Source organism: Macaca mulatta, chromosome 19 (assembly GCF_049350105.2).
Source record: "Macaca mulatta isolate MMU2019108-1 chromosome 19, T2T-MMU8v2.0, whole genome shotgun sequence".
Classification (NCBI taxonomy): domain Eukaryota; kingdom Metazoa; phylum Chordata; class Mammalia; order Primates; family Cercopithecidae; genus Macaca; species Macaca mulatta.
The window spans coordinates 50,032,508-50,045,386 of NC_133424.1; the positions used below are offsets into that span (position 1 = coordinate 50,032,508).

Genomic DNA, 12,879 nt, shown 5'->3' on the forward strand with positions numbered 1-12,879 from the left:
TCTATGTGCATAACACGCATGGGAGGGCTACTGTTATTTTATCTTATTTTTTTTAGACAAAGTCTTGCTCTGTTGCCCAGACTGGAGTGCAGTGGCACAGTCTCAGCTCACTGCAACCTCTGCCCTCTGGGTTCAAGTGATTCTCCTGCCTCAGCCTCCCGAGTAGCTGGGATTACAGGTGCCCGTCACCACGCCTGGCTAATTTTTGTATTTTTAGTAGAGACAGGGTTTCAACCATGTTGGCCAGGCTGGTCTCAAACTCCTGAGCTCAGGTGATCTGCCCACCTTGGTCTCCCAAAGTGCTGGGATTACAGGCGTGAGCTGCCACGCCCAGCAGAGGGCTACTCTATTTTAAGCTTAGGAGTCAGGTAGGTGGCACGGGGGGCCCAGGTCTCCTTCCTGTAGGTCATGGGTTCTGGGCACATAAACTCTGCCCTCAAGAATGGACATCTGGAAAATGGCAGTAATTGTAATGTTGATGTGGAAGGGGTGTAGAAAGGATTCAATGGGGTGTGCTGCTCCACACCTGGGAGCTGTTCTTTTATGTGTGTGTGTGTGTGTGTGTGTGTGTGTGTTATGTGTGTGTGTGTGTGTGTGTGTGTGTGTGTGTGTGTGTGTAGAGAGAGAGAGACAGACAGAGTCTCACTCTTGTCCAGGCTGGAGTATAGTGGTATGATCAAAGCTTACTTCAGCCTTGACCTCCTGGGCTCAATGATCCTCCCGCCTCAGCCTCCTGAGTAGCCGGGACCACAGGTGTGTGCCACCAGAGCTGGCTAATTTTTCCGTTTTTTTAGAGTGGGAATCTGGCTTTGTTGCCTGGCGAACATGGCGAAACCCTGTCTCTACTAAAAATATAAAAATTACCTAGGCATGGTGGCATGTGCCTGTAATCCCAGCTACTCAGGAGGCTGAGGCAGGAGACTCACTTGAACCTGGGAGGTGGAGGTTGCCGTGAGCCAAGATCAGCACCACTGCACTGCAGCCTGGGTGACAGAGTGAGACTCTGTCTCAACAAAAGAAAAAAAGATGTGGGAACTGTGTTCATACCATTGGGCTCTGGAGCCCAGCACTGCTCCAAGCCCTGCCTCCCCTGCTTACTGACTGGGTGACTTTGGGCAGGTCGTTTACACTTTGAGCCTGCACCAAATGGCGCTGATAAGGGTGCATGCCTGAGAGCTGTTAGGCGCATCATAGCTGTCTCATCATAGCTGTCTCCGAGTTCCTCATGGCGCTCAACACAGCCTCCTGAGGGTCTCCTGATTGTAAACATGAGGCCTCAAGGTCTTTTAGGATCAGAACTGGTGGCAGACAAGTGCACTGATTACAGATAAAAATTGCCCATCCCCTCATATTTAGCACCAGTTTTATTGAGCTAGTTTGTTGGCCATGCCTAGCTGAGAGATAAGAGAAGTGGAGGGAGATGGGGGGACAGGAGAGCTTTTCCTCATGGCACACCTTGCTCCAGGAGTCTGTATACAGGAGTGTGGACAAAAGGAAGTGTTACCTTGCAGGAAGTTGCCCCTAAAGCAAGGGCAGGAGGTGGGGGTGGGGAACTTGGCCTCTGATGGAATTCTGGAATTCTGATGAGAGGCACCAGCCTGACCCAAACAGGAGATGCTGACGGGCAGTGCTGGGCATGTTGCACAGAGATGGCTGGTTACACAGCCCCATGGTGGGATCCCACAGTGCTGAGACGAGCTGGGTCGTGGAGACCCTAACCCAGTGGCGCTAGAGGAATTAAAAACACACACAGAAATATAGGGTGTGGAGTGGGAAATCGGGGGGTCTCACAGCTTTCGGAGCTGAGAGCCTTGAACGGAGATTTACCTACATGTTTATTAACAGCAAGCCAGTGATAAGCATTGTTTCTATAGATTATAGATTAACTAAAAGCATTTCTTACAGGAAATAAAGGGATGGGCTCTGGCTAGTTATCTGCAGCAGGAGCATGTCCTTAAGGCACAGATCGCTCATGCTATTGTTTGTGGTTCAGGAACCCCTTTAAGCGGTTTTCCGCCCCGGGTGGGCCAGGTGTTCCTTGCCCTCATTCTGGTAAACCCACAACTTTCAGCGTTGGGGTCATGGCCATCATGAACCTGTCACAGTGCTGCAGAGATTCTGTTTATGACCAGATCTGGGAGACTGTTCCCAACACCAGAGATTCCCCAAGCAGCGGATGATCCTGTTGGTCTCAAGGACAGACTGCCTCAGCGGACCTCTGCTCCCTGCCAGTGACCATTACCCCCAAAACATGCCGGCAAGTCTCTGCTCCCTGCCTCGGCGGCCTTCCCCCTCGTACAAAGCCTGGGTTAGCCTTTGTTTTGTGACTGAGTCTACTGAGATCCTTGCAGAAGACAGTTTGCAGGCAAATGAACTAAATGTCTCTTTCCTGACACCCCCCTCCTGGGGGGCTGAGGAAGCTGTGAACAGCCTGGTTTGTCACACAGCATGTTGGCCGCCACGCTGAAGCAGCAGCAAGCGGGTTCGTGGAAGGTGTACTGAGAACCGGCCACATGGGACCCCCTACTGTGCCTGGGTATCCTCTGGCTTCTGGCTGCAAGGCTGGTGGTTTTTTTTTTTTTTTTCTTTGATATAGGGTCTTGCTTTTTCGCCCAGGTTGGAGTGCAGTGGTGAAATCACGGCTCACTGCAGCCTCAACCTCCTGGACTCAGGCAATCCTCCCACCCAAGCCTCCCGAGTAGCTGGGACTACAGGCGGCACCACCATGCTTGGCGAATTTTGTAAAAATTATTTGTGGAGACAGGGCCTCACTATGTTGCCCAGGCTGGTCTTGAACTCCTGAGCTCCAGTGATCCTCCCACCTTGGCCTCTTGAAGTGCTGGGATTCCACAGGTATGAGCCACCGCACCCGGCTTCAAGGCTGGTCTTGACTGACGACGTCAGGCGGTAGTCCAGTCGCTAGGACAGACGGATCCTGACCCTCACGCTGGAGTGGGTCACAAGGGCGCCGTAGTGCCCCACCCAGGAACTCACGTCTCTCCCATACTGCTCAAAAGATACGTAGCGGATGCCCTTGCCAAAGTTGGTGAAGACGTGGGAGACCTGCAGGGGGAAGGGGAGTGAGAGGGTGAGGGCCTGCGGGCCCCTTCTCTTCCTCCACCTTAACAGATAGGCCCCAAGGACTGAGGAGGTGCCAGTCCTGCACTAGGTGCTGGGGATGGAGCAGCGAAGAAAGCAGGAAAAGGACCCCGCGCTGGTGGAACTGCCATTCTAGCAGCGGGGCCTGGACACTGGAGCTAGGTGGGGGCGAGGGGCTGGGGCATCCTGCCAGGAAGGTGGCAGGAATGTGAGTAGAGTGAGTTAGCAAAGGCCCCACAGAGGTGACACCTGAAGGAGGGGAGGGAGCCAGGAGGGGCTCTGGAGGGAGGGTGTCCCAGGCAGCGGGAACAGCCTGTGCAAAGGTCCCGAGGTGGGAACATGCCTGGAGCTGAGTGAGGGGAGAAGAGAGGGGTCAGGGAGGTCATGGGCAGATCATGGTCTTGTGGGGCACAGGAGGACTTCGGTTATTTATTTATTTATTTTTTCAATTTAAAAGAGTCGAGATAAAATTTTCATAAAACAAACTTTTCATTTATTTATTTATTTTTGAGATGGAGTCTCACTCTGTCACCCAGGCTGGAGTACAGTGGCACGATTTTGGCTCAATGCAACCTCCGCCTCACAGGTTCAAGCGATTCTCCTGCCTCAGCCTCCCGAGTAGCTGGGATTACAGGCACGCACCACCACGCCCAGCTAATTTTTGTATTTTTAGTAGAGATGGGGGTTTCTCCATGTTGGTCAGGCTGGTCTTGAACTCCTGACCTCAGGTGATCCACCCGCCTTGGTCTCCCAAAGTGCTGGGATTACAGGTGTGAGTCACTGGGTCCAGCCAAAATTTACCATTTTATTTTAATTATTTATTTTGAGGCCAAGACTTGCTCCATCGCCCAGGCTGGAGTGCAGTGGCATGATCTCAGCTCACTGTAACCTCCACCTCCCCCAGTTCAAGAGATTCTCCTGCCTCAGTCTCCCTAGAAGCTGGGATTACAGGTGCTCACCACCATGCCTGGCTAATTTGTGTATTTCTAGTACAGACAGGGTTTCACCACGCGGGCCAGGCTGGTCTTGAACTCCTGGCCTCAAGTGATCCACCCGCCTTGGCCTCCCAAAGTGCTGGGATTACAGGCATGAGCCACCACACCTGGCCCAAAATTCACTTTTTATTTATTTATTTTTTTTTTTGAGACAGAGTCTTGCTCTGTCGCCCAGGCTGGGGTGCAGTGGCCGGATCTCAGCTCACTGCAAGCTCCGCCTCCCGGGTTTAGACCATTCTCCTGCCTCAGCCTCCCGAGTAGCTGGGACTACAGGCGCCCGCCACCTCGCCCGGCTAGTTTTTTTTTGTATTTTTTAGTAGAGACGGGGTTTCACCGTGTTAGCCAGGATGGTCTCGATCTCCTGACCTCGTGATCCACCCGTCTCGGCCTCCCAAAGTGCTGGGATTACAGGCTTGAGCCACCGCGCCCGGCCCAAAATTCACTTTTTAAAGTGTACAATTCAGTGGTTTTTAGTTGACTTGCGATGTTACGTGGCCATCACCACTACCTAATTCTAGAGCATTCCCGTCACCCCAGGAAGAAACTCTGCATCCGTGAACTGTCACTTCCAAGTCCTCCCTCCCCCAACCCCTGGCAGTCACCAGTCTTCTTAGTGTACATTTCATATATGTGGAATCATACAGTATTTGTCATTTCATGTCTGGCCTCTTTCAGCATCGTGTTTTCAAAGTTTATCCACGTGGCAGCGTGAATTGGTGCTTCATTTCTTTTCCGTGGCCGCATAACTTTGGCTTTTACTGTGAGATGTAGCCACAGGAGCATTACAAGCAGGGAGACTTGTGATCTGACCCATTTTTTTTTTTTTTTTGAGACGGAGTCTTGCTCTGTCACCCAGGCTGGAGTGCAGTGGCCGGATCTCAGCTCACTGCAAGCTCCTCCTCTCGGGTTCACGCCATTCTCCTGCCTCAGCCTCCCGAGTAGCTGGGACTACAGGCGCCCGCCACTTCGCCCGGCTAGTTTTTTGTATTTTTTAGTAGAGACGGGGTTTCACCGTGTTAGCCAGGATGGTCTCGATCTCCTGACCTCGTGATCCGCCCATCTCGGCCTCCCAAAGTGCTGGGATTACAGGCTTGAGCCACCGCGCCCGGCCGATCTGACTCATTATTATTATTATTATTATTATTTTTAGTTAGGGTCTCTGTCTGTTGTCCTGGCTGGAGTGCAGTGGCAAGATCATAGCTCACTGTAGCCTCGACCAACTGGGCTCCAACCATCCTCCCACCTCAGCTTCCTGAGTAGCTGAGACTACAAGCTCAAGTCACCATGCTGGTCTAATTTTTAATTTCTTTGTAGAGACGGGGGTCTCGCTATATGGCCCAGGCTGGCCTCAAACTCCTGCCCTCAAGCTGTCCTCCCATGTTGGCCTCCCAAAGTGGTGGGATTACAGGTATGAGCCACCGTGCCCAGCCGAAACATTTACTTTGGTAACTGAGGTGTGAGGATCAAGACAGCATAGTCTCGGGGCCAGACTGGGCTTGAGTCCGGCTCTGCACTGGGCCAGTCACATAACCTCCCTGTGCCTCTGTTTCCTAAACTCTAGAATGGAGATAGGATTTTGGTTCACCGCTGCATTTCCAGCACCTAGAGTGGTGCCCAGCACACAGTAGGTGCTCAATCAGTGTTTGTTGAACATTAAGCTATTGTGCTAGTGAAATGAATCAGTATGTAAGCCTCTTGACACAGGGCTTGGGATGTAAGAAGGGTTCAGTACTTCTTAGCTGTTATTATAGATATCCAGCGGTGACAGAAGAGAAACCACGCAGATGAGAGGCTGGGTGTGTGTGCCTCTAGGGGGTCGGGGGGAGCTGGAAGGTAGTCTGGACCCACCTGTCGGCAGCCCCTCTCAGTCCACTGAAGGACCGGGTCAGGTGAGGCTGAGAACTTGACCACTTCCTTTTCATACACGTCCAGAAGGCGGACCCGGAGCTGGTAGACGCAGCCGCAGTTCTCTCGAGCACCCCACCTGCCAGGCAGCAGTCAGCCTCTATGTCCCCGTCACCCAGCCAGCATTCTGGGTTTCAGGGTGGGAGGCTGAAGGCTGGGCCTTCCTGCATCTTGATGAGGGTTCTGCACATCTGGACCACATTTGGAGACATCCTGGCCTGGGAACCTCTAGGGGAGGAGCCTTGGTGGTTCTGGGGTAGAGCCAGAACCTGGGGGAAGAGCCTGGGTGATCCGAGGGTGGAGCCAGAGCCTGGGGGAGGGGTCTGGGTGGTCCTGGGGTGAAGCCAGAATCTAGAGGAGGAGCCTGAGCCTGGGGGAGGGGCCTGAGTGGTCCTAGATGGAGCCAGAGCAGGGGAGGAGCCTGGGTGGTCCTGGGGGAGGAGTCTGGGTGGTCCTGGGGTTGATTCTGGAGGCTTTTGGGTGGGTAGTTGGGGGACGAGAAAGGATGCTCTGGGGAAGAACCACAATGCAGGGCAGGTGCCTGATGACTTCAGGGAGGAGCCAGAGCCCCGGGGAAGAGACCAGATTTTCTATGGAGGAGCCACAGCCTGAAGGAGGAGCTGGAATGCTTTGGGCAGAACCTGGGTGTTTTGCGAAGAAGGCATTCATCCTAAGCCTGCAGGCTCTGAAGCCAGTCCTGTCCCAGCTATGCTCCCTGAGCCTCAGCTCACAGGGCACCGTGCTCCCACCCCTTCAGAGGCATCCACAAAGGGGTCGGGGGAGGTGTCTCGTTTCAGAGGGGTATCAAGCCAGTCAGTGGCCCCCTGTGGACCACCCCAGCCTGCTGAGATGAGGGTGAGCAGGAGTACAGAGCGGGGGCTCTGGCTTCTCCAAAGCTGTATCCTCCCCGGCTCCGCATCACTTCGCCTCTCAGTGTCATCACAAAGGGTGCACAGTGACAGCCGCTACCCATGGGGTGGACGGGGCGGGAAATGAGCCCCTGCTGCAGAACCGCTGCCAAGCCTGCTGCTGCTCCAGAGCAGGGTGCCGCTCCTCACTCACCAGTCAGCCACACAGATCTCAATCTGGGCGCTGTCCAGTAGCTCCTGCCACACACCTTCCATCACCAGGTCCACAAGCTGCCTCTTGGAGCACCATCTGGGAAGGAGAGATGGCAATGGGCAGGGCAAACAGTCCCGGCATTCAAGGCGCAGTCAGAAACCACCTCCTCCAAGAAGCCTCCCTTGATAACCCTCTCTAAAGCAGCCCTCAGGGTTTGCTCTAGCAAACCTGAAGATCTATGATGGGCTATACATCTCTTCTTGGCCTCTTGGATTCCCTTTGCCATTCTCCACCCTGCTGCGGGCTCCAGGCAGCTGACCTCTATGAAAGCCTGACCCTCATCTATGTGGGACAAGACATGAGTACAAATGAAGGCCACATACTAGACATTTGAGCGGGGAGCTCTGTGGTGGGCCTCCTAAAGTGCGAGGGCCCCGGGTCTAAAGCTGGATGGCCTGGTCTCTGTCACCTATTGCTTCCTGTTGGATCAGCCAATGGGATGCTCCAGCAGGGGATGGAAGTGAAGGAGGTGACTAAAATCAGGGTATATATCCTCTTGGGTCCTTCTCAAGGGACTGCCTTGTCTCCCAAGGAAAAAGCACAGCTCCACAGCATGCTCTTCTCATTTTTCAGTAACTGTTTCCTCCCCTCACCTCTAGTAATCTAGGGGTGGTAATGTTCCTTCTCTGTTACTAGCTCAGGGACTCCTGCCAACAACTTTGTAAACAGTCCTTCACCTCAAATTAGAATGTGCCATAATCACATACATTGTGCAGTATTGGTGGAAGGACAGGTAAGTTGACCAACGGAATAGAACAGAGTGCCAGGAACTGGCCGAGCGTGGTGGTTTAGGCCTGTAATCCCAGCACTTTTGAGAGTCCAAGGCAGGTGGATCACTGGAGGTCAGGAGTTCGAGACCAGCCTGGCCAATATGGTGAAACCTCTTCTCTACAAAAAATACAAAAATTAGGCTGGGTGCGGTGGCTCACGCCTGTAATCCCAGCACTTTGGGAGGCCGAGGCAGGTGGATCATGAGGTCAGGAGATTGAGACCATTCTGGCTAACACGGTGAAACCCCATCTCTACTAAAAATGCAAAAAATTAGCCGGGTGTGGTGGCGGGCGCCGGTAGTCCCAGCTACTTGGGAGGCTGAGGCAGGAGAATGGCGAGGCGAGCTTGCAATGAGCCGAGATTGCACCACTCCAGCCTGGGCAACTGAGCGAGACTCCGTCTCAAAAAAAAAAAAAAAAAAATTGGCCGGGCGCGGTGGCTCAAGCCTGTAATCCCAGCACTTTGGGAGGCCGAGACGGGTGGATCACGAGGTCAGGAGATCGAGACCATCCTGGCTAACACGGTGAAACCCCGTCTCTACTAAAAAATACAAAAAACTAGCCGGGCGAAGTGGCGGGCGCCTGTAGTCCCAGCTACTCGGGAGGCTGAGGCAGGAGAATGGTCTAAACCCAGGAGGCGGAGCTTGCAGTGAGCTGAGATCCAGCCACTGCACCCCAGCCTGGGCGACAGAGCAAGACTCTGTCTCAAAAAAAAAAAAAAAAAAAAAATTAGCCAGGCATGGTGGCGCACCCCTGTAGTCCCAGCTACTCAGGAGGCTGAGGAAGGAGAATCACTGAAACCCAGGAAGCAGAGGCTACAGTGAGTCGAGATTGCGCTAGTGCACTCTAGCCTGGGCAACAAAATGAGATTCTGTCTCAAAAAATGAAAACAAAGAAAATCAGAGTGCCAGGGATAGACCTAGGTATGCACAGAAACTTCATAAACCGTAGAGATGGCATCATCATTCCATGGGGAACAGATTATTTCTCTCTCTCTTTTTTTTTCTTTTGAGTCAAGGTCTTATTCTGTCACTAGGCTGGAGTGCAGTGCCGTGATCCTAGCTCACTGCAACCTCGAACTCCTGGGCTCAAGAGATCCTCCCACCTTGGCCTCCCAAAGTGCTGGGATTACAGGCATGAGCCACCATGCCTGACCTTCAGTTTCCTACTATAAAGTGGGGGCAATAATAGTATCTATGTCACAGGGTTGTTGCCAGAATTATATGTAAAGTGTCTAGTACAGAGTAACCCCTTGTGGAGGCAAGAGTGACTCCATCTTGGATGCTAATCTGCCATGTTCACTTTTTTTTTTTTTTTTTTTTTTGAGACAGAGTCTCACTCTGTCGCCCAGGCTGGAGTGCAGTGGCGTGATCTCGGCTCACCGCAACATTTGCCTCCTGGGTTCAAGCGATTCTCCCGCCTCAGCCTCCCCAGTAGCTGGGACTACAGGTTCGTGCCACCACGTCCAGCTAATTTTGTCTTTTTAGTAGAGACGGGGTTTCCTCCTGTTGGCCAGGCTGGTCTCGCACTCCTGACCTCAAGTGATCTGCCTACCTTGGCCTCCCAAAGTGCTGGGATTACAGGCGAGAGCCACCGTGCCTGGCCCAAAACCCTGTCTTTAGATCAAACTGGTCTTGCTGTTGTCTCACAAACTGCAGGCGATGATGCACAGAGCATTACTGCCTGTGGTTGCTAACCTTCCTGATTTTTCCTTGTATCTCTGGCATATAAAACAGTACCCTCAACAAGAATTTGTTGATTGATGGAACGAATCAATGAATAAGGCTGGGCGCGGTGGCTCAAGCCTGTAATCCCAGCACTTTGGGAGGCCGAGATGGGCGGATCACGAGGTCAGGAGATCGAGACCATCCGGGCTAACATGGCGAAACCCCGTCTCTACTGAAAAAAAATACAAAAAACTAGCCGGGCGAGGTGGCGGGCGCCTGTAGTCCCAGCTACTCGGGAGGCTGAGGCAGGAGAATGGTGTAAACCCGGGAGGCGGAGCTTGCAGTGAGCTGAGATCCGGCCACTGTACTCCAGCCTGGGTGACAGAGCGAGACTCCGTCTCAAAAAAAAAAAAAAAAAAAAGAAAAAAAATGAATAAATGGGGGAAGGAGAGGGTGAAGGTGGCAATGAGAACAGTGTGGGGGTAGGGTCCCTTTCTCTCTCTGGGGCCCCTGCCCCAGGGATCGGGGCCTCTCACTTGGGCCACTCACTCGAAAGAGGTCACGAAGCAGGTCTGTGAAGGCGCTCCGGGTACCGGTGTTAGGTTCTTTTCTATGGCCCAGCCGTTCCCGCCGTGCTCCACCTCCCAGCCTCTGAAGCCCTCTGTGGGAAAACAAGAGTTGAACATATGATTTACCTGCCAGCCTGCCCAGCAGAGACCCAGCAACCACCCAGCTTGTGCTGTCCACCAGCCTGTCCCTCTTGTGCTCCAATCCTCCCTGGTTTCTCCTACCGACTCCTCCTCCCATTATCCTGTATTCCTGGTCCTACCCCAGAACTGTGACTCTCAGCCTTGCCCATCCACTCAGCTTCTCTTCAGTCACCCTTACTTGCTCTTTCTCCTTCAGTTGTGCTCTTCACTGTGTGTGTGTGTGTGTTAGAGAGAGAGACAGGGTCTTACTCTATCGCCCAGGCTGGAGTGCAGTGGCTCCATCATGGCTCACTGCAGCCTCTAACTCCTGAGCTCAAGCGATCCTCCCATATCGGCCTCCAGAGTAGCTAGGACCACAGGTGCATGCCACCACACCTGGCTAGTTTAATTTTTTAATTTTTTTTTTGAGACGGAGTTCTGATCTTGCTGCCCAGACTGGAGTGCAATGGCATGATCTCAGCTCACTGTAACCTCTGCCTCCCAGGTTCAAGCGATTCTCCTGCCTCAGCCTCCCAGGTAGCTGGGATTACAGGTGTGCATCACCACACCTGGTTAATTTTGTATTTTAGTAGAGATGGGGTTTCGCCATGTTGGTCAGGCTGGTCTTGAACTCCTGACCTCAGGTGATCCGCTGGCCTTGGCCTCCCAAAGTGCTGGGATTACAGGCATGAGGCACTGCGCCTGGCCTAATTAAAAAAATTTTTTTAACCTTTTTTTTTTTTTTTTTTTTGAGACGAAGTCTCCCTCTTGTCCCCCAGGCTGGAGTGCAATGGCGGGATCTCAGCTCACTGCAACCTCTGCCTCCAGGGTTCAAGCGATTCTCCTGCCTCAGCCTCCTCAGTAGCTGGGATTACAGATGCCTGTCACCATGCCTGGCTAATTTTTCTATATTTAGTGCGGGCGGGGTTTCACCATGTTGGCCAGGCTGGTCTCGAACTCCTGACCTCAGGTGATCCACCCGCCTCAGCCTCCCAAAGTGCTGGGATTACAGGCATGAGCCACCGCGCCCGGCCTAATTTTCAAAATTTTTAGAGACAGTCTCACTTTGTTGTTCAGGCTGGTCTCGAGCTCCTGGCCTCAAGCGATCCTCCCACCATCGCCTCCCAAAATGCTGGGATTACAGGCGTGAGCTACTGCGCCCCACCCTTTTTTTTTTTTTTTTTTTTTTTTTTGAAGACAAGGTTTTTCTCTGTCACCCAGGCTGTAGTGCAATGGCACGATCATAGCTCACTGCAGCCTCGAACTCCTAGGCTTAAGCGATCCTCCTGCCTTGGCCTCCCAAAGCGTTGCCATTCGGCCTCTGCCCTGTTCTGCACCCCCTCTGCATATCAAACTGCTTGCTTTCTCCCCTGGCCCAGCCAGGGTCTTCCTCCCTTGCCCAGTCCACTCGTCCCGATTCCTGGGTCCAGCCCCGCCTACCGGACCTACAGCCCAGGCACTGCGTCCCTCAGCCCCGCCCCCTGGCTCCTCCAGGGGTCTCGCCCATTGGCTACATCTGTCTCAGACTCTGTCCCGGCCCCGCCCCTGTCTCGCTCACCCCGGCCCCCTCCCCCAGCCTCATGGGCACCACTCCCTGCACCCACGCTCTCCGCAGGAGTTGAAGATGAGGTTGCGGCGGAAGGGCGCGCGCAGACAGTAGCGCGCCAGGGCACACAGCGGAAACTCCTCCTTGTCTTCGTTGCTGGGCAGGCAGCGTTGGGCCACTGCATAGAGTGCGCGGCCCTCAGCGCTGCGGTCGCGGGCCAGCTGCAGCAGCCACACGGTGGGCCCGTCCACTATGTCGCGCCAGGCGCGGCACACTGGACGGCATCGCGTGACCAAGGCGCGTGGAGGCACGTGGCTCAGAACCTGCACCAGCAGCTCCGGGGGCAGCGCGTCCAGGGCCAGGGACGGGTCCGCCGGCAGCCGTCGCCGCGAGAGCCGGGCGCCCATCTCTAGCAGCCGGAGTCCTGCAGGTAGAGAGGGGTCGTAGGCGGGTCAGCGCAGCCAGGCCACTCCCTCCCTACTTTGCCTCCCAGGGCGCAAGGCCCCTGCAGCTCGAGAAACCCCATTAGGTCCATGGGCAACCAGGGACCCACTCCCCTCTGATTCTGGGCCTCTCCCCATCTTTCCACCTTGGGCAAAAGACTCTGACCCCCGTCAGGACCGCTGTTCACGGCTTCCGTCTGGCGTTCACTTGTGTCGGGCTAAGCGCTTCACGTATATCACAAGTGAAACGGCAAAATAACTAACATAACTAACCCCATTTTTGTTTAAGGGGACTTTACCCATTCCTGCACATAGGCTAGGATAATTTTAGAGCGCTGAGATAATATGCAAAAACAGCAATCATGTAGTTTTTAAAACTAACTCTGGGATTAAAGAAGTATGTAAACAACTATGTTTTGTCAAAGATTTATAGGAGCACTGTGACCCAACCAAGGACAAAGAAGTCACCAACCTCCTCGGACCCTAGCTGGCACCCAGATGTCTGCAGTGGTCACCTCCTTATTTTATTATTACTTTTTTATGGAGCTAGAAACCAGGACTACAGCCTGTACCTCCTGGGCTCGAGTGATCCTCCTGCCTCAGCCTCCCAAGTAGCTGGGCCTATAGGTGCACGCCACTATGC

The 12,879-nt window shown here is 53.7% G+C and overlaps 1 protein-coding gene across 7 annotated transcripts in view; it reads right to left on the reverse strand.

Moving 5' to 3' along the window:
• Positions 1–1,346: 1,346 nt before the first annotated feature.
• LOC721961 (F-box protein 17) overlaps positions 1,347–12,879 on the reverse strand; it is a 43,736-nt gene continuing 32,203 nt past the window's right edge. For 5 of the 7 annotated variants that reach the window (XM_077982770.1, XM_077982767.1, XM_028838946.2 and 2 more), the window contains 5 exons: positions 11,852–12,217; positions 10,108–10,219; positions 7,062–7,157; positions 5,943–6,078; positions 1,759–3,063 (listed from right to left, as the gene is read on the reverse strand). In XM_077982770.1, the coding sequence (XP_077838896.1) occupies positions 2,920–3,063; positions 5,943–6,078; positions 7,062–7,157; positions 10,108–10,219; positions 11,852–12,200 (837 nt within the window). In that variant the 5' untranslated portion in view covers positions 12,201–12,217 and the 3' untranslated portion in view covers positions 1,759–2,919. Of the gene's footprint in view, positions 3,064–5,942; positions 6,079–7,061; positions 7,158–10,107; positions 10,220–11,851; positions 12,835–12,879 lie in introns of all 7 variants that reach the window. The other 2 variants (XM_028838945.2, XM_077982771.1) reach the window with 2 other exon arrangements.